The 21,166-nt window shown below is 47.7% G+C and overlaps 2 protein-coding genes across 3 annotated transcripts; both read left to right on the top strand.

Moving 5' to 3' along the window:
• Positions 1 to 1,022: 1,022 nt before the first annotated feature.
• ptchd1 (patched domain containing 1) lies at positions 1,023 to 8,613 on the top strand. 2 transcript variants are annotated; one of them, XM_088441877.1, is made up of 6 exons: positions 1,023 to 1,098; positions 1,176 to 1,676; positions 3,857 to 4,544; positions 5,171 to 5,352; positions 5,424 to 5,817; positions 6,476 to 8,613. In XM_088441877.1, the coding sequence occupies exons 2-6, from the start codon at positions 1,260 to 1,262 to the stop codon at positions 7,723 to 7,725; spliced, it is 2,931 nt and encodes a 976-aa protein (XP_088298003.1). In that variant the 5' UTR covers positions 1,023 to 1,098; positions 1,176 to 1,259; the 3' UTR covers positions 7,726 to 8,613. The 2 variants fall into 2 exon arrangements, with proteins under 2 accessions (XP_088298003.1, XP_088298004.1); XM_088441878.1 differs by having other exon boundaries at positions 5,171 to 5,817; positions 6,476 to 7,722.
• A 506-nt stretch (positions 8,614 to 9,119) lies between these two features.
• Positions 9,120 to 20,869, top strand: adgrg2a (adhesion G protein-coupled receptor G2a). The gene is made up of 21 exons (XM_088402508.1): positions 9,120 to 9,236; positions 10,407 to 10,761; positions 11,332 to 11,399; positions 11,953 to 12,278; positions 12,348 to 12,606; positions 12,690 to 12,731; positions 12,879 to 15,443; positions 15,556 to 15,665; positions 15,781 to 15,917; positions 16,397 to 16,553; positions 16,621 to 16,773; positions 16,903 to 17,025; positions 17,101 to 17,146; positions 17,223 to 17,326; positions 17,936 to 18,060; positions 18,137 to 18,405; positions 18,485 to 18,584; positions 18,840 to 19,126; positions 19,831 to 19,932; positions 20,002 to 20,121; positions 20,622 to 20,869. Exons 2-21 carry the CDS (start codon positions 10,733 to 10,735, stop codon positions 20,708 to 20,710), a joined length of 5,211 nt encoding a protein of 1,736 aa, XP_088258634.1. The 5' UTR covers positions 9,120 to 9,236; positions 10,407 to 10,732; the 3' UTR covers positions 20,711 to 20,869.
• Positions 20,870 to 21,166: the final 297 nt, after the last annotated feature.

Below are 21,166 nucleotides of genomic sequence, written 5' to 3'. Positions count from 1 at the left end.
CTGTAAATCACGGAGCCGCACTAATTACGACTTTGGTTATCATAAAAGTCCCGGCGGCTGCGACGTCTCGCTGCTCTTTCATTTCCTCTTTTGCGCCGACTTCCTGCCTCGGGAGACGCTCGCTCACGCGCGCGCGTTCGACTGATGAAGGCTATTAGAGGCTAATTGGGGCTTCAGTGAATAATGGATTAGAACGTAAATAGGGGATGTCCGCTATGGCCTCTGGTAGCCTTGCAACTATTTTTATTTTTTAATTCGAGTGAACATAATAAGGCTTTTCCAAGTTTCGCAATACGTTTCAGCAAACAGGTTTGAACGTACTTGTAGGTTTTATGCTAAAAGCATAAAACATTTTTTCAAAATGCCATAGGAATCTGCATATATTGGGAAAATATGCTACGTTGTTAGCATTTAGCATACACATGTTTCAATGTATATAAATACCTTCAAATGTGGTTCAAACAATATTTTTTCTCATAATAGGGCCACAGGGCTTTGCTTATATCTTATGGTATTATGGGAAAATATGCTATGTTAGCATTTAGCATACGCACATGTTTGAATGTGTATAAACACCTTAAAATGTGTTTAAAAGTTTAAAACAATAGGATTTTAAAGGGGAGAAAATTATATTTAGCCTAAAAGTTCTTTCTTCACGACTTCTTTTTGTGGAGTATGTTGCTACGTGGGTGCCACCCGGTGTCCAAAACGAGACACCGCAGCACCATTTTATTCCGTTTACTCTTCTTTGCGCTTCACTGCACTCCTTGAAAAGAAGTCCACAAATTGAAATTTTCCATTTTTGTGTTTCCTATGTATTATTTGTGTTCTATTCAAATCATATATTTAATGAACAAATGGGAAAAAAATATTTCCTCCACACTGGCGGCTCCACGCTTGCGCACTTGATTACCTCACGGGCGTCGTCCAATGAGATGCTCTAACGTTGCCCTCCTACGATGCGCGGATGGCGCATGTACGCGCACGCACGTGCGCGCGCAGACTACTAAACAGCGGCGCCGAGGTGAGCCTTCCGAAGCTCCGTCTTACCAGAGGGGGGAGGAGCCGCCGGAGCGGGGATGCCCGCCGCAGCATCAGGTAGGCGGACCGGGGAGGGGGCGCCGAACGGCCAGGCGGCTGGCTTGCGAATAATTCCCTTCGTCCCGCTTTCCAAGGGAGACTTCTCGGAGGATGAGAGGAAAAGAAGAGACACGGATGCGGAGAAGCGGGGCGCGCGGGGACGCGGCCGGCCGCCGCTGATGCAGCTGGGCGCCGCCTCGGGGCTCTCGGCCGGCTGGGAGAGGCTGGAGCGGCCGGCGCGCGCCGGGATGCTGCGGCAGGCGCTGCGCGGCGGGCTGAGCGGCGGCTTCCGCGCGCTGGGCCGGCTGGTGGCCGGCCAGCCGGTGCTGTTCGCCTCCACGCCGGCGCTGCTGGCCGTGCTGCTGGGCGCCAGCTTCAGCCGCTACCGCGTGGAGGAGGACGTGCGGGGCCTGCTGGCGCCCAAGCACAGCCTGGCCAAGATCGAGGGCAACCTGGTGGACAGCCTCTTCCCCATCAACCACTCCAAGCACGCGCTCTACTCCGACCTGCAGACGCCCGGGCGCTACGGGCGCGTCATCGTCGCCGCCCGCCGCGGGAGCCTGCTGGAGGCGCCCAATCTGGACGACGTGCTCGAGGTGAGCCCTCGGAAAAATGGACAATTTTTGTAGTCCCTAAACTGTATTGAAAAAAAAGTTGTCTCCTGCCCTCTAAATGGTTTTATTATTGCCTAAAGATGCCACAAGAGGGCGGAAAAACACCATTTCTGGCTAAAGGAAGCTCCTCAATGTAATCCAGCATAGTTCCACCGCACAAGATAGTGACAAAGCAATACTTTTGTCTAAGAAGCTCCTCAACTCACTTCCATATATTTCTTTGGCAGCGGGATTCCACAAAATGCTTGTAAAAAACTACTTTTGTCAAAATGAAGCTACTTGACTCACTTGAACATAGTTCTTTGGCACCAAAATATGGTGGCAAACCTTTATTTTAGAATGTCAGAAACTACTTTTGTCTAAATGAGGCTCCTCAACTAATCAGGATATATTCGTAGCACTAAGGTGCTACAAAATGGTGGCCAAGCACTACTTTTGTCTAAGTGACGTTTCTCAACATACTTCAATATACTTTTTCAGCAACAAAATGTAACCAAACGGTGATCAAAATCTACTTTTGTCTCAGTGAAGCTCCTCAGCTTACTTCAGCATAGTTTTTTGTGGACAGAATACTACAAAGCACTACTTTTTTCTAAGTGAAGCTCCTCTACTCGCTTCTATATAGTTCTTTGGGATGAATTGCCACGAAACGGCGATCAAAACTACTTTTGTTTAGTTGAAGCTCTTCACCTTACATCAACATAGTTCCCTGGCACCAAAATACTCCAAAACGGTGGCAAAGCACTAGTTTTGTGTAAGTGAAGCTTCTATATAGCTCTTCGGCAACCAAATGCCACAAATGGCTGTCCAAAACTACTTTTGTCAAGGTGAAGCTCTTCAACCTCACTTCAACATAGTTGTTTGGCACCAAGATGCATGCGTTCTTCCAAGTGAACTTCAGTGTACCTCACTTATTTGTTGTGAGGCACGAAAAAAATTTGTCTGCACTTATTGGAATTGAACCATGTCGGACTTAATTAAAGTGGTGCTTTTGCAGTAACCCCAATCACTTTAAGAACGTCGAAACAAGTTTTTGTTTTTTTTTTGGTGTCATTTGGCTGGCAGCCTTGGACGTTTCTCATTGGGGTGATTGTGTGCTGACAAAGCGCGACAAATCAGCTGCAAAACACCAAAGCAAACAAATTCAACTCTTGCTGCAGGAAAGGAAAACCAATTCATTGCACTCTGATTTGATTGAGATGCACAAATACATTAGCAAGAGAGCTAGCATGAATGCTAATGGAATGCATTTGAGGATTTATGCGTGAAATGAAAGCGGCATCGGGCAGCTAAAAAAGGAAAAAAAATGTAGATTTTAAGCCATGATGCAATGGCAGATGGAAAAAGTTGCAAGAGACTGGCATATGGCTTGTTGCTAGGTAACCATATGCATGTTGGCACTGTTGTCTTTTTGCCATGGCAACGGGGAAGATTCTTACGATGTCAACAACCCCCACATGTGTGAAAGAAGGCTTTCGGAAAAAAATCCCTCAAAGAACTGACTTCAACTGTTCCTCTGCACCCAAATGCCACAAGATAGCGGCAAAGCACTACTTTTGTATAAATGAGACTCTTTCACTCTTTAAAAACCTGTTCCTTAAATACTATCCAATCACTACTTTCAAAGTGAAGCTCTTCATCTCGACAATATTTTTTCCTTGGCACAAAGATGCCTCAAGAGGGCGGGCAAGCACTACTTTTGTCTAATGAGACTCCTTATCTAATTTCCACATAGCTCCTTGTCATGAATACGCCACTAGCAATTTAATAGCTTTAGAGAAGGGAAGATCCTCATCCTACCGCAACATAGTTCCATGGCGAAGATGCCCCAGAATGGCGCCAAAACATTCCTTTTGTCTGAGGCCCTCAACTCATTTCAGATGCTACTTGATGGTAGAGCTTCCACGTTTTATCGAAGTGAAGCTCCTCAACTTACGTAAGTCCTTAACAGCAATTTGCCAGAAAACAGCGGCAAAGCACCACTTTTGTCTAAAAGAGGCCCTCAACTCATTTCAGATGCTATTAAATGGTAGCGCCTTTATTGTTTTATGGAAGGGAAACTCCTCAGCTTTCTTCAACATAGTTGAATACCAACAAGCTGCCTGGAAAACGGCGCCGAAGCACTCTTTTTGTCCAAACACCTGTCTTCCTTTCCCCGCCAGCTGCACAGACTCATCTACCAGATGCGGGTGACGGTGCCCCCGAGCGGCCCCAACAGTTTCAACTACTCCTTCTCGCACCTGTGCCTCCCCGACGACAAGAACGCCTGCATCGTGGACGACATCATCCGCGCCATGGAAGAGATCCAGTCGGCCCGCGCCGCCAACCGCTCGGCGCCGGCGCTGCGCTACCCCATCACGCGGCTGGCCGACGGGCGGCGGGCGTACATCGGCCACCAGCTGGGCGGCGTGCAAGCGCGGGCCCCCGACGGCGAGGGCGAGGGGGTGCGCTCGGCCCGGGCCCTGCAGCTCACCTACTACCTCCAGGCGAGGGGCGGGCTCATGGAGGGAGTGGCCGGCCGATGGGAGGAGGCCTTCTGCGCCCGGCTGCGGGAGTTCGCCGCGCTCCACCCACGGCTGGGCCTCTACCCGGCCACGTCCTCGTCCCTCAGGACCGACTTCCAGTTCTCCTCGGTGCTGGCGCGGCGCCCCCTGCTGGCCAGCCTGGGGCTGTGCGGCGTCCTGGCCGTCCTGTGCTGCTCCATGCGCGACTGCGTGCGCTCCAAGCCCTGGCTGGGCTTGCTGGCCCTGCTGTCCGTCACGCTGGCCGGGCTCACGGCCGCCGGGATCCTCAACCTCAGCGGCTCCGCCTACAACTCCACGTACCTGGGCATCCCTTTCGTCATGCTGGGTAAGGTCGTCGCTGAAAAAGAAAAAAAATTGCGATGCATATATTCTTTATCCTCTGCAAAGAACAACTATAACTGCAGCTTACTGAGGAACTGCAAGCGTATGCACAATTGGAGCAAGAATTGTCACAAACATTTTAAAGTTCCAATTTTATGCATCGTGTCATTACTGGCAGTTATGTTTGGAAAGGAAAAAAAAAACCTTTTTTGCACGCTTATAAACATCATTCATTTTCCCCGTAATTTTCTGAGACAATCTCTTCCTTAAAAAATATTCAAAACATGTTTATTTTTAAACTTTTTGAAGCCCATTTTTTGCCATTGTGTTAAAAAGGAACAAATCCAAAAATAATCTTTATTTTTTTTCGAAAAAAAAAGTACTATGAACTAAATTATTCTGTTTTTTTTCTGTTAGAAGCCAGTGATTTTTTTTAATCTTCCTCGTTACAAAATGTTTACTTTTAATAGGTCAATTTGGCCCCGAACTTTTTTCCAAGTTGTGATTGTTTTCATCCATACGCCCGTGTTTTACCGCCCCCAAGTGGCCAAGGCGCACACACCATAAGGAGCAGCACAAAGAACATGGAATGAAAGTAAAAAGTGTTTTTTTTGGGTTTTTTTTCCCCAGGCCACGGGCTGTTCGGATCCTTCGAGATGCTGTCGTCGTGGCGACGCACGCGGGAGGACCAGCACGTGAAGGAGCGTGTGGCCAGCGTCTTCCAGGACGTGATGCCTCGCTTCTCGGGCTCCACGGCGCTGCACCTGATGACTTTGGGGCTGGCCGCCTCGCCGCTCACCAACATGGAGGCGGTGCGGCTCTTTTGCCGCGCGGCGGCGCTGGCCGTGGCCGTCAGCTACGCCTACATGCTCTCCTTCTACAGCTCCTGCCTGGTCCTCACCGGCTACCTGGAGACGGGCTACCGACACGGCTGCTTTTGCCGAAGGGTGCCCAAGCAGGAGCGGCTGGACTCCAAGCCGGCCTGGTACAGATGCCTGATGTACACCCGGTACCAGGACGAGGCGCAGACCGCCACGGGGACGCCGCACGGTCCGGGCCACGCCCCCCACCCGCCCGACGCCCACGCGCGCACTTACGTCCACCCTTGCGCGCCCGGCCAGCCTCGCGCCTCGGACGCACGTCCCCAGGACTCGCACCTTCTTCTGGGCTGCGTCCGCCGTTGCTATGGAGATTGGATCACCAATACCTACGTCAAGCCCTTTGTGGTCCTGCTCTACCTGGTCTACGTCTCCTTTGGCCTCATGGGCTTCCTGCAGGTCAGACACTCATTCTATATATAAAGTATTATGTAGATTATATACTGTGTGTGTGTGTGTGTATATATATATATATATTTGTGTGTGTACGCAATATAATGCATATACTGTACCGTATACGTACAATGTAGATATATGTGTATATACAGTATGTACTATATTTGTGTGTATATGGTTATATATTTGTGTGTACTACATATGTACTGTGTACACTGTACCAGTATGTGTGTATACACGTCCAAATATGCTTATATTGTATAGCTATTAAAAATGTATATGCATGTATTTACAAAGTATATATGTATATACTGTATACGTTTGTGTTCGTGTATAGAGTATATACATGTATAAATTTTTGTGTATGTATGTATACACGTGTAGGTGTACATGCAAATACGTACTGTATATATGTATGTAGGTACACGTGCGCATATGCATTTATGCATGTATTTGTATGGTATATTCATGTGTGTAAATGAATGTTTATACACTGTTATGTTTGTGTATGCATGCATAAGTTTAAGTATATAATATGCGTATATAAGTATGTAACGCATATCTCCAAGCATGCACGTATTTGTGTAAATGTGTCTATGTACGTGTATGTATACGTGTGGATGCATGCGCGTAAACACATGCGCGTACTTGCGTTGGGCAGGTGGTCCAGGGCTCGGACCCCAGCGCCCTGGTCGCCACGGACACGGCCACGGCGTCCTACGCCCGCGCCCAGCAGCGCTACTTCAGCTCCTACTCGCCCGTCATCGGTTTCTACATCTACGAGAGCGCCCCCTACTGGAACGCCAGCGTGCAGCGCGACCTGCTGGAGTACGCCAAAGGCTTCCAGCGCATCAGCTGGCTGGAGGCCTACCTGTCCTACCTGTCCCAGCGCAACCAGTCCACCAGCCCGTCCCGGGACAACTTCACCCGCACGCTCCGCCAGGGGTTCCTGCGCGAGCCCCGCTTCGCCCACTTCGCCGACGACATCATCTTCGCCGAGCGGGGCCCCGGCGAGGAGCCCGACCTGGCGGCGTCCCGCATCTTCCTGGTGGCCAAGACCACGGAGAACAAGCGGCAGGAGATGTCGGCGCTCCTGGACACGCTGCGCCGCCTGTCGCTCAGCTCCCGCGTGCGCTTCCTCATCTTCAACCCCTCCTTCGTCTACCTGGACCGCTACGCCGCCGCCGTCAGCTCGCCGCTGCGCCACTCGCTCCTGGCCGTCCTCTTCCTGCTGGGGCTGTCCTCCCTGGCCCTGGTGGAGCCCCTGGTGTCCGTGTGGCTGGGGCTCACCCTGCTCTCGGTGCAGTTCGGCGTCCTGGGCTTCATGACCTTATGGGGCGTGGAGCTGGACTGCGTGTCCGTCCCGTGTCTGATCCTGGCCCTGGGGCACGCCGCCGACTGCAGCGGCCCGCTCCTGTGCGGGTTCGCCGCCGGGAGGGGCGACACCAGGACCCACTGGGTGCGGGTGGCCCTGGAGCGACACGGCGTGCCCTCGCTGCAGGCCTTCCTCTGCTACGGCGCCGCCCTGGCGCCCGTGGGGTCGGTGCGCTCCAACCTGACCCGCACGCTCTTCCGCTGCCTGGCGCTGACCGCCGGATGCTCCGCCCTGCACGCGCTGGCCTTCCTGCCCACCCTGCTCACCTTCCTGCCGCCCTCCAAGAGCCGGGCGCGCCGGACGCCCGCCGCCGACGCCCCCCGCCAGGAGGTGGAGTGCGTGGAGATGAACGACGGCACCCGAGTGGTGGACCAAATCACCACCGTTTGACCGCGTCGCTACGGAAAGCTCCATTCCGGACTTTTTTTCCGCATCTTCAAACCCGCCGGTTGCCGCGGAGACCGCCGGATTGGATGCGGAGGGAAGGGAAAGTCGCTCCAAAAATGTTCTTTACTATATGTTCTATAAATCCGTGACTGATTATCACTCGCGCTATTTTGGCTTATTTTTTTCCAAATCATTCTGGGAGTATTTTAGCCAAGTCGAGACACACTCCAGGGTGAAATTTCAGCTCTCGACCGTCTTCTTTCAATGCTTTCACGTAAAATACCTTCCATGTTGAGATCAAATGATTGGACAAAATACTGTCTTTTGACCATTTTCTGAAAATTTTCTTCCACATCAGTACTTTAGCCAAGGGATGGCACGTTCTAAGGTGAAATTTCAGCTCCTTACTCTATTCTTTCAATGCTTTCTCTTTGACATGAAATACCTTTCATGTAAAGATCAAAGGATCGGACAAAATACTGTCTTTTGACCACTTTCTGGTCATTTTCTTCCACATTGATTGCTTTAGTTTAGTTTAGTTTTAAACCTTCCTTTAGTTAAATACTTGAAAGATTAATATCTGGAATTGAACATCTGGACTCAAAAAACCTAAACATGTGTCTTTGGCGATCGGAATGCCGTTTTTTGAACTAGTCGGGCTGCATAGAACATTTGTGTAAAGACTATTTTTTAATTTATTTCAGAAAATGCACATTTTGCCATGAGCAGGCGCTATAAGCTCAATGTAGCGTTTCCATGGCAACGGTCTTGTCGCTCCGCAGCCAAAAATAACCAAAGAGCCGAGCTCGGGCTTATGGGGGCAACTAAAGCCGATCACATCTTTCGACTGCTGCTCGCTGTTTGCTTTATGGATTTGAGCAGCACACAAAATGGACAAAAGTTTTGGGACGCACCTCTTTTTACGTACGCGCATTGTCATGTGTTATGCAATTTTCTGGCAGTTGAAACAGATGTACGGCAGATGATGTCACGTGATTTATGTTCTGGATTTGCCGAATAAAATACGCCTAGCGATACCACTACGAATGACGTTCCGATGCATTGAGTCTTTTTTGTATTGTTTTTTTTTTTTTGGGGGGGGGGGGGGTGTTTGTTTTGTCACATGGGCATGTTGCCTTTGTGTAATAATCTGATTTTGTTTCCGCTTTGCTTGACACCTGAGCCACTTTGGGTGGCTTTCACCGCCCCCTTGTGGTCACGCGACACACTACAAAAACCCTTCAGGATCTTTTTGTCTGCGTCCCTTTACACATCTCAACATACCGTTCCTCAAATTCAAAGCCACACCTGCATGTGTGTTTGTGTGTGTTTGAACGTTCCCGTCTGGTGGATTTTTGGGAACAGTTCTCATTTCACAATTGAGCCTAAGGCACAGCGTTTCTCTTTTGTCAACAAACTTTACACAGAGCTACAATTCCACTTTGTTGTGTTTTGGCGCACACACACATGCGCATAGTGAGACGGATCAAATAAAGCCTAATACTCTGTCCAGGAACCGTCTGGACCTGCATCCTGCAGCACCAGCTGTTGCCCTCCGGTAGCATGCGGCGGCTGGAGGAATGGCAAGACGGACGGGTGAACGGAAGGTCAAGTGGGGGACTCAGATGGTGCACAGATCATATTGAAGGAAGGATAGAAGGTATGCGGTGATGGATGCACCGAGAGATCTGCAGAAGTTCTGGAAATTGCAAACTCCAGTCTTCCACATGTCCTGCGGGGATTGAATGTTTCTCTCTCCAACACGCCTGATTCAAATGATTAAGATCATTTTCAAGCTTCTGCAAATATTGCTGATGAGCGAATCGTTTAATCGTGGGTGCTGGAGGTACAAGTTTCAAAATAGGGAATCAAGACTGAGGTAGAGTTCAGGTTATGGTCTCACGCGTGGGTGTCGAATTCCAGGCTTCATGGCTTTGTATCCTGCATGTTTTTCTCACATTTCATTCAAATGATTCGGGTAATTTTCAGGCTACTGTAAATCTTGCTAATTATTCGAATCAGGTGTTGAGGAGAGGAACATTGAAAACATGCAGTATATCAACCTGCGAGGACTCGAGTTTGACACCCATGGTCCAAGGGGATTAGGAGTGAAAACCTCTTGGTTAAGGTTTCAAGTTCCCACTTTCAAACATTGGTACCGGTGTCAAATTTCAGTCTTTGAGGGTCAGTATCCTGCATGTTTTGGTTGTTTCTCTCTCCAACACACTTGATTCAAATGATTAACTTAGAAGCAAGCTCTGCAAGAGCTTGATAATAATCCAAATCATTTCTAGCAGAAACATTGAAAACCTGCGGGATACCGGTCCTCAAGGACTGAAGTTTGTGACACCTGTGGACAAGAATCAAGATGGAAAGGACCAGTTTCAAGACCAGGTTATAGGTCCCACTTTCAAAGTAAGTTTGGGTTTCAGATTAAAGTCTCAAGCATAGGTACCAAACTCCAGTCTTCGAGGGTCGGTATACTGCATGTTTTGGATGTTTCTCTCTCCAACACACCCCAATCAAATGATTCTCTCATCAGCAGCTCTGCAGGAGCATGAAAATGATCCTAATGGTTTGAATGAGGTGTGTTTGAGAGAGAAACATTGAAAACGTGCAGGATACCAGCCCTCAAGGACTGGAGTTTGACACCTATGCTTTAGAGCATAACTGGAAACCCTACTTTAGTCTTGAAATGCTGTTTTAACACTGTTTGAAAGTGGTCTTGAAACCAAAACTCTGAGGTTTTCAATCCTGGTCCTTGCAAGCCATAGGTGTGGAACTCCAGTCCTTGACGACCTGCACAGATTTCTTGGACTTTTTTTTACAGATGAACGATGATGCTCCAGTGAAAGCCTTCGAGAAGTTTTGGCTGGACAGACGAAGGATGGACAAGACGGCCCGGTGTAGCAATAAACCACATTGGTTCCGGATAGACATCCTCACCCCTCCTCCGTGTAGTGGGCGTGTCCTTGTCAGATCTGTCATTTCCCGAGCACTCAAACTCACCGCTGCAGAGTGAGTGAGACGCACTTGTTGTTTTTGAAGAGAACTACCCAAAGCAACCTGACGCACACCACAGAAGAAGAAGAAAAAACGAAAATGGCGAGACGTTTGCGCGATGGGACCAGTCTCCCGACCTAGGACGGATGCAACATGGACCCAAAAAGCACAAAAATTATCAGGTGAAGCTTTTTTCTTTATTTTCTTTCAATGTTCCTCTAATGCTCTCCATAAGTTTAAAGTGGTTAAATTATGTACCAAGGTGTAATCCAAATCAGGTAAATACATCCCGGTTGATAGCGAACCTAGCGTGACATTGCGTAAATATGAGCCTATGAGAGTTTGACATGCGATATGCAGAGTGTGAAGCGAGAAGCTCCACTGCGTCTGGACAAAGAAGTGGCAGACAAAAGGCTGCCGGTGATGGAAATATGAATGCGCTCGGGGAGCAACCCTGCCCTGAGGTGCGACGGTCCTTGGGTGCTAAAAGTGTGAAGACACTGGAGATGTTATCGCAAAGACGGGCAAAGAAGTGTTGTCCTCTGTTCACAATGAGTCAAATCAATTCTAGGGAAGTCCACAAGAAGGGAAGTCAAAACGTGTCGGAATACACCATCGGGAAGTTGGTATGCAAAGGTCCTGTGATGCCCAGGGGTTCAACGTCTGCATTTATGGACCTTGATTTGGGGGCTTCCCCAAAGTTCATACTGACAACTAGGTGTGTCCCATTACTTTTGTCCGCATTTCCACAGGTGGAAGAGTGGTCGGTGCGCATACGTTTTCCTCTGGCTTTACTTTTTGGGAGATGGTCCAATCCGAGGTACGTACGTCCCGTTTTCACCAAATCTGGTTCTGGTGCTCAGATCTTCTACGCTGGGTTTGTTTCTTTGAGAACCCCAAGTTTCATAAATCGGATCTAGTTCTTCTTGGAGTAAGTGAATGAAACATGAAGAACTGGTGCTACCGTTGCAAAAACTCAAATCTAACCAAGATGCAGTTCTCAAAAAGAAGCACAGATAGTTTTTCTTTGTTGAAGTATTTTCTTCTAACTACTTTTGGAGACTGATTACTGTTTATGTAGTACAGCGTCCAAATTTTGGCCCGGGAATTTTCAACGTTACAATCCACCGAGTCAGGGACGCTTGGGGTACGGAACGATTGACCTCAACCCACTGACCGTTGGAGAAAAAATGTGTCTAACATAAAAATAGTTCCCTGGTGCCACCTTGCATCAGGAACCATCTTAATAATGTATGTAACTTGGACACTAACTTGAGCAAGAGCATCAGAACCTCTTTGACGGGACCCTTGTTTTCGAAAACCCAACTGAGTTGCCCCCGTAGCAAAAACTAAACGGACGTCTTTCATTAAAGCGTTTGGTTACTTCCTGGGGGACACCAAGGCGGTGCTGAACGGCTGCAAGGACCACTGGACCCTGCAGGAAAGCACGTCCATGCCTCTACTGTTCCAGATGAGCGTGTGCCTGGACGTAAAAGTGGTGTCCCCCGGAGCCTGGGTAGCCTTCTCCTACAGCACGTTCTACACACCCAGGCCCGAGCTGGGACTGGAGGGGAACGAGGGGGCGGTGTACGGGTGGCTACTGGGGGTTCGGCACCGCTTCCCCGTCAGTCTGTCCCTCCGTCGGTGGCACAGGGTGTGCTTGAGGAGAGATGTCCACGGAAACTCGTTCAGCTTGGAGGTAATGAGAAGACCGCTGCAGGGACGTGATAAGGTGAGGTCGGTGTAATGCGCGACCCTTGGGTTTCAGCTCAATGGGCGTCTGGTGGCCAAGCGGACGGTCGTCGCCCAAGCCATCCCGCCCTCGGGGTCCCTGTGGCTGGGTTGTCGCCCTCGGCAGTGGCCGCACGCGGCGGTGACCGGCCACGTGGAGGTCTACATGTTCCGCATGTGGGCCGACCTGGACCAACGCGGCGCCTGCGAGGACGGCGCCGTGGTCGGCTGGAACTCTCGCTACTGGGGCGTGACCAGTCCCAGGGCTCGACAGACGGATGACGACCTCCAGTGTGGTGGATATCGCTACTGTTCTTAGTGTTCATAATTTGGGGCAAAGAATTGCTGAAATGTTAACAAACATCTGCGATGTTTTCAGCACAAGGACCTGAATTTGGACTCTCCTCCTCCCCTCCACCTGGTATGCACTAAACAATACCATTCGAGCTACAAAACAATCACCCTAAATTCTAATCTGAAACTCACAAACCTAGTCCATAACCATAACCTCTCATCCTTTCTACTAACAATCACCTCACCTCTTTTTTTTTAAACTTATCACTTTTAGTTTCGACATCTACTGTGGGTCTCAATCAAAGCGAACATCCGGTAGTTACAGCAGCACCTAGTGGCAGCATGGAAAAAACTTCACTCCGCTCGACCAAGCCACCTCCTGACGCAATTATCGAAAACCTGTCAACGTTGGATATCATCGGCTCCTCCTTCATCTCCACCAGTGACTCCACAACCACCAGCAAAGTCACATCGCCGCCTTCAACTTTAGCCCCGCCCTCTGACCACAACCAGACCTATCAGGTCTCAAGTAGCACCCAGACACCTCAGGAAGGCTCAGACAAATCAAACCACACGACAACCGAGTCGTTACTTCCACCTGCTAATACACTTGAGAACAACGTATCTACAGTAGGTGAAATCACACCTGTCATCAAAGACACGTCACAGTACAACCTAACGACGACGTCCTCTAAATCGTTTAACACTGCAACTACGTACTACAAAGGATTTACACAACTTCCAAACGATACAATTGACAACATTACCCACATTTTTCTACTGTCTGCTAACAATTCGTTTGACTACAACACAACTACATTAAATGAAATTACACCTGAAATCAAAGACACCCGGCAATCCGAATTTACCACATCTGACTACACTGTAACACACAATAGTTTGACACATCTTTTAAATGACACGATGGGGTACAAAACAACAAACTTTTTACTCCCGTCTGCTAACAACACACACGAGTACAATGTAAGTACAGTAAGCGCAATCACACCCCTCATCAAAGACACGTCACTACACAACTTCACTACACTTTCCTCAACACCAGACTCCGATGTAACTACACATTACAAAGCTTTGACAACTGAAACAAAAGTGTACAACGTAACGTCGATCGTTTTACTACCACATGCTAACAACACTCTTGCCGACAAAGTAACTACCATTGGTGCAATAACACCTCCCCTCAAAGACTCATCACTATACAACCTTACCACACCTTCCTCAACATCAGGCTCTGATGTAACTACACACATCAAAACTTTGACAACCGAAACAAAGGTGTACAACGTAACATCTGTTTTTTTATTACCACGTGCTAACAACACACGTGCCCACAATGTAACTACAGTAGGTGCAATAACACACCTCATCAAAGACACATCACTACACAACCATACTACACTTTCCCCAACACCAGGCTCAGATGTTACAACACAGTACAAACCTCTGACAACTGAAACAAAGGTGTACAATGCAACAACTGACTTTTTACAACCACTTGTTAACAACACTCTTGCCTACAATGTAACGATAACACCATTCATCAAAGACACATCACTACACAACCATAGTACGCCTTCCTCAACACCAGTGCCTGACTTTGTATTACCACTTGGTAACAACACACTTGAGTATAATGTAACTACAGTAAGTGCACTAACACCTCTCATCAAAGACACACCACTATACAACCTAACATCACCTTTCGCAACCTCAATCCAAAATGTAACTACACCGCAAGTATTATCACTTCTTTCAAATAACATAACAATGTACATTAACACAACTGACAGAATGTTACCATCAGCTAACACACCCATCATCAAAGACACACCAATATATAATCTAACTACATCTTCACCTACGTCGCTTGACAACACAACATCACACAAAGGATTTACAAAAGACCCAACGGTGTACAACGTCACACCAGCACTCACTGACACAAAAGACCTCAGTGTGACCACAGTGAGTCCGATAACACCCCACATCAAAGACACCTCACTATACAACCTAACAACAGCTAGCAACACAGCGCACATCACAGCAATCAACACAACACCGACTGACATAACAGACTTCAATGTGACTACAGTAAGTACGATGACACCCCACATCAAAGACACCACACTATACAACCTAACAACAGCTAACAACACAGCGCACATCGCAGCAACCAACACAACAACGACTGACATACCAGATTTCAATGTAAGTACAGTAAGTCCGATCATACCGGTAATCAAAGACACGCCATATGACAATAGGACTACACCGTCCTCTCAATCAGCCCACAATTTTACAACACACTACAAAGAATTTACACCCAGTGAAAATCAAACAAAGAACAGTAAAACCTCCGCCAACATCCCTGTAAATCTACACAACAGCACACCTCGGAGTAGCACAACGTTTACAACCAAAAACCCTAGTGTCACGCAACTAGGTAACATAACCGCCAACCATTCTGCAACCGCTGTCTACAGTTACACAAAGCACGTCTCGACAGACAACGGCGCCGCATATCAAAACACAAACACTACCTATGAAAACAAACATCCCGGTTCCTACGATCCCACCCCCTCCAACAACGTAACCGACCGCACCACCGACGCCACGGCCGAAGCGACCGACTACGTAACCAGCAACAATCACAACACGTCTACAGTATCTACTCGCGATTATCCCGAAGCCCGAGTGGATTTAAGAACAACGGATGGAGTTTCTCGCGAACCTCTAGCAAGCACTTATACCACAATGACCACGACCACGATGGAAACGCTTCAAAGTTACCACGCTGGTCCGGAGTCTTCCTTTCCTGGTAAGATTGCAAGACTTTAACCTGGTTTTGTTTAGGCCAGATCTTGATGGTCCAGAGCAGGGGTCTTTTAACAAAGAAACGCCATCTCTAAACACCAGTTATTCTCTTCAAGGTATCGGAATGACTTCTACCGTGTCTTCGGGCTCGAAGAAGAACCTGGAGGAGCAAGCAGACAAACTTCTGGAAAAAACCTGGGATGTGTCTCGGTTCAACTCTACACAGGTGAAATCGTCCGTTTGAATAAAAATTACTTCATGGACCCTTTTCCTGTTTGTATCATCTGGTCAAGTTCGATGTGCTCCTCAGCAGGATTTCGTATCTTTGTTGGATTTCACAGGTGGCGCAGTTGGTGTCGCAGCTGGAGAAGCTTCTGGATTCTCCCACTGTGTCGCAAGCCTTGGCCACGAAAGTCATCGGCATTGTGAGCAACCTGATGGAGGGCGACCCTCTGGCCCTCGCCGCCTCCTCCAACAGGTATTCCTGGACCCTAGTCCTAAAGGTCAAGTCCAAGTTAATTCTCATCCAAGACTTTGCGCTACAAGTCCAAGTAAAATCTCAAGTCCCTGACCACTTGTCTGAGTCAAGTCGGAATCCTTAGCTTCCAGCTCCAAGTCTAAAGTCCCTGATCACCACGAGTCCAAATGAAGTCTAAGTACCTTACTTAAAGTCAACTAAGAATGCCATGTCACATTCTGTCATATTGATTAAAATTCTAAACTGTCACGTATACATCAGTCAATGTTTTGTCTACTTTACCCAGTTTTTTTGGTAGAGAAAATGGAGGCAAACCACACTATAGAGACCTTTAATGTTCACGAGTCCCAAGTGAAGAGTCTGAGTCAAATCTCGAGTCTTCGGTGGACGAGTCAAAGTCGAGTTACGATTCTCCCCCAAACAAGTCTTTCAGGTCTCTCTTGAGTCTGATTCCTGATCTCTGCTCGGGTGTTTTTCAGGATCATCGGAGTGGTGGAGGACTTGGGTCTCAAACTTCTGATAAGTGACCCCCCTGCGGTCCTCTCGTCCGATTCGCTTGTTCTGGCCGTCAGGAAAGTGGATGGAAATGACTTCCCAGAGATGTCCGTCAACATCTTCAACACTGACAATGTTCAGGTAGCGAGATCATTTATGAGACTACCAACAAAACCTTTCTTGGTTTTTAGTTTTGTGTTTTGTGCAGATGAGCCGTGACGGTAACGGGACCAGGAAGAGGGACGCCACCATGGCTTCTGTGTACCTGCCGTCTTCCATCACAGAGACCTTGAGTAGTGACGAGCGGAAGCAAGTCGACAGGGTCCAGTTCACATTCTACGCTAAACCCATCCTGTTCCAGGTGCTTCCTGTCCTGCACTCTTTATTTCATTCACCGCCATGGACGTTTATAATCGTCAACTGGAATACGGTGGACCCGTCATGAATTTTAGCGATCAACAATTTAGATGCGTATACACATTTTTTCCAGGACAAAACTTTGAACAACCAGACCGTGGTTAGTCCGGTGCTAGCGTCCAGCATAAGCAACATTTCTGTTAGCAACCTGACGGACAACATTCGCTTCACGATTCGAAACAGCCAACCCATACACGTGAGTACGCAGGAACAGTACCACCGAACATGCCCGACCTTAATTGTTAGCTAACTTGCTAACCGATCGCGGCAGGCTAACCACGAGGCTGTTTGTACCTTCTGGGACTTCGCCGCGAACGGTGAGCTCGTTCGTACGACAAAACAACGACCGGGTACTAGCCGGCGCCGTCGTTGAAATGATGGTATGGTTTTCAGACGGCGCCGGTGGTTGGAGCTCAGCCGGCTGCTCCGTGGTGTCCGCTACGCCGTGGGGAACCACGTGCACCTGCAACCATCTCACTTCCTTCGCTATACTGCTGGTCAGTGCTTGCTCTCTTATTTTTGGAACAACATCAAGGATTATATTTTGAATCAACCAAATGGAACAGACACACCATGTCCAAGAGACCATTTTTTCCGTCAGGCTCGATTCTTTTGCCATAGCTCCTGATGGACAGTAATTGGCCCATTTAGCTGTCAAATCTTCGAGACGCGTTGTGGTTATTTTCCAAGTCGGAATCGCATTCAACTGAGTTCACTCATCGACACAGTCTGAGGTTTGAATTCCGGAATTCCGATACCTCCGACAAGCGTATTATCTTCATCTTTCGTTCGGTACGGTTTCCTTTTTTCTGGTTGTTGGGGAATTTTCAGAATTTAAATAGTGTGCTAAAACAAAAGATCTTTGGTGGTTCTTTATATTTGAAAGCTTCGAATAAACACAAGTCTAACAACAAAGCAGCCCAGAAGATTCTTATGACTAATACAGGAAGTAAGCGAACCTAAAACGAAGCGGTCTTTCTGTTAAAACCGGACTTATGTGTCAAGTTCTTCCTAGTCTAGTTTCAAAATCCGATGGTCACAAGGAAGAACAAAAATGTTATACCATGGTCTTCTGTGTCTTCTGTGTGTTCTGCGTCCTCAAACAGGATCTGTCCAGAGGCGGGATCAATGACCCCCGGCAGGCTCGAATTCTCACCTTTATCACTTATATCGGCTGCGGTGTTTCGGCGGTTTTTCTGGCCGCCACCTTGTTGACGTACCTTTCGTTTGAGTAAGGCTCACGCGTCAGGCATTCCTACTATTTTATCCATGAATTTATTGTTAATATCGTCCCTCCGTCCGTGCAGGAAGTTGCTGCGTGACATTCCGGCCAAGATTCTGGTGCAGCTCTGCTTTTCCCTGCTCCTCCTCAACCTGGTGTATCTACTGGACGGATGGCTGGCGCAGTACCCGGCTCCGGGGCTTTGCATCAGCACCGCCTTCTTCCTGCACTACTTCCTGCTCACGTCCTTCTCGTGGGCGGGGCTGGAGGCCCTGCACATGTACCTGAGCATCGTGCGGGTGTTCACGCCGTACCTCAGCAGATACATGCTCAAGTTCTCGCTCGTTGGCTGGGGTCAGGAATTCGGAGACGGTTTACGTTTTGTTGCAAGGCCAAAAATGTTTTGATGATTATTGTTTTTAATTTCTGGCAGGGGTTCCTGTTGTCGTAGTGGTTTTGGTGATCTCGGTGGACAAAGACAATTACGGTCTGGTTACATATGGACGGTACACGGATGGCACGGATGGGGACTTGTGAGTAATAATTGTACCCGTTTTGGGTAAGCGTCAATGTTAACAATAAGCGAGACTACAGACAAAAACACAAACTGAGTCAACATGTCTTTTATCAAAAAGAGAAGTTTTTGTCTCCTCTGGCTTTTTATTCCTTCCTAAAGCGGGGTGGTTTACGGACTTTGAGATTCAGGAAGATTAGTTGTCTCCGCAACGAGTCAGTTCAATTTTTACATCCCTTTCATATTTGTAGTTCATGGCCTTTTCGTTTTGCAGCTGCTGGCTGCGCAGCGACGTGGCGTTTTACGCCGGCGTAGTGGTCTACTTCCTGCTGGTGTTCGCCTCGTGCCTGCTGGTCTTCGCCGTGGTCATGGCGCAGCTGTCGCGCATCAAAAAGCAGAACCCGCACAACCAGTCGCCGCATCGGGGCGTGGCGGCCGACCTGCGCAGCGTGGCCGGCCTCGTGGCGCTGCTCGGCCTGGCCTGGGGTTTCGCGCTCTTTGCCTGGGGGCCGCTCCACTTGCCCTTCGTCTACCTCTTCTCCTTTTTCAACTCTCTGCAAGGTCAGTACATTAAAAGTGGATCTTTGACGTCGATAGCCGTCAGTGGCAGTGAATGTATTTCGTGGCAAAAAGTACAAATAAACACTGGCAGCAATACTGAAAATCTGTGATAAACCCCAAAAGCTTTACAGTTGCCAATGGATTCCACATGATGATGCCAAAGCACACTTTTGTCCAAACGCATTTCCTCACTCACTTCAACATAGTTCTTTGGCACAAATACACCACAGGAATGGCACCAAAGCACTACGTTTGTCGAAATGAAGCTCCTCACAGACTTCAACATAGATCCTTGGCACGAATTCTGCCAAAGCACTACGTTTGTCGAAATGAACCTTCTCACGCACCTCAACATAGTTCCTTGGCACAAAAGTGCCAGAGGAATGGTGAGGAAAAACAAAATGCTCTCTTTGTCTGTGTGAAACTCCTCACCCACCTCAACATAGTTCCCTGGCTCAAAGATACCACAGAGATGGCAGTAAAGCACTACTTTTGCCTAAATTACATTTCTCAACTCATTTTAATGTAATTACACAGAGATGACACAAGCATAAAAAAGTCCTGTGCCATCCGTATTTGATTGATTAAAACCCAATTTACTTGCCTCATGTTCCACTTAATTTGCTCTTAATTAGAAAAGAACTTTTTATTATTTTTTTTATTTTTTTTTACATTCATCTGATTGATGTGCATTCCTTCTGCAGGTTTTTTTGTCTTTGTGTTCCACTGTGCCTTCAAGGAGAACGTCCGCAGGCAGTGGAGAACGTTCCTGTGTTGCGGGCATCTCCGACTGGCTGAAAACTCAGGTGATTCGAAATATTACGAATTCCAAAAAGGAAATGAAAACAGGAAATGAATGCACAACTTTTTCGCAGAATGGAGCCGGACGGCCGCTCGGCAGAACCGGAACATTTCCGTGACGACGTCGGGCGTCTCCGCTCGCCAGCTGGCTTCTCGGAGCTCCTCGGTCGCCAGCAGTGGCACCAACAGTAGCAGTACGTACACACAGTAGAAGAGTCGTACTTAACCGTTTTTTTTTTTTCTTTCAAAGGAGTAACACTATTTAACAATAATGTTCCAATTAATGTGCTCTTCATTTGAAAAGAAAAAAGTACTGTTCCTGTCAGGGCATTAAAAAACATCAAATTGCGAATTTCTTCAGAAATCCTGAGAAAATCTCATGTACAACAATACTTCTACTTATGAAATTCATTTATTCCAGAAGTAATTTAGTAACGTGAAATATAATTTATTTTTGGATTATTTTGAGCATTTAAGATAACCGAAGTCAAGTTTGGGGGTCATGCAAAGTGCTTCCTGTCTGATGTCATTGTTAAAGTGCTAACAACGTGCTAACAACAGCTTACAGTTGTATCTTACATTAGTGTTTTTTTATGTGTGTATATGTACATTGTTAGCCATAGCTAATGTCAGTTTTATGTTTGTTAAGTACCCCAGGATACGCATTAAATTTGTTATGCTTTTGTCTCCACAGGTTCAGTGTTTGCAGACAGCGGCATGTCCGAGGGTTCGAGCAGCGACGTGGTCCTCAATGAACTCCATAGACAGACTGTCCTATTTTAACAAATCCCACTCAACATTTAGCTGACAGTATTTCTGCTCTACCAGCATTGAAGCTTCCTTTCCGCTGCAAGACCAGACTTCCCCACTAGATGGCAGTGTAAGCCCCGTTAATACATTTTAAACAGTGAGATGTCATGGATTAAAGTGTCATTAGCATGATTCAAACCTCAAGCCATTTTTTTTTTTTTTAATTATGTGAGGAGATCCAATCTGAAAGAAAAAAAAAAGTAAAGGATCACAGATGATCTCGCTCTCGCGGCGAGCTGTCAGGATTTCATCCGGGTCACATCAAAGGTCGTCTCCCGCCTAAGGCGACGCGTCACAACAGCAGTCGACTTTCGGCTGCGGGAGGCTAATGGCTCCCGTTTTCCTTCGGGCCATTGACGAGATAAAGAAAAAAAAAACATATTTCATGCAATGGTTGCCATGGTGAAAGTAATAACATTCATAAATCAA

The sequence above is a fragment of the Hippichthys cyanospilos genome, chromosome 19, assembly GCF_059441005.1.
Source record: "Hippichthys cyanospilos isolate Australia breed blue-spotted pipefish chromosome 19, RoL_Hcya_1.0, whole genome shotgun sequence".
Lineage (NCBI taxonomy): Eukaryota > Metazoa > Chordata > Actinopteri > Syngnathiformes > Syngnathidae > Hippichthys > Hippichthys cyanospilos.
Note: the sequence above shows the minus strand (reverse complement) of the source record. Positions and strands in the feature narration are given on the sequence as shown.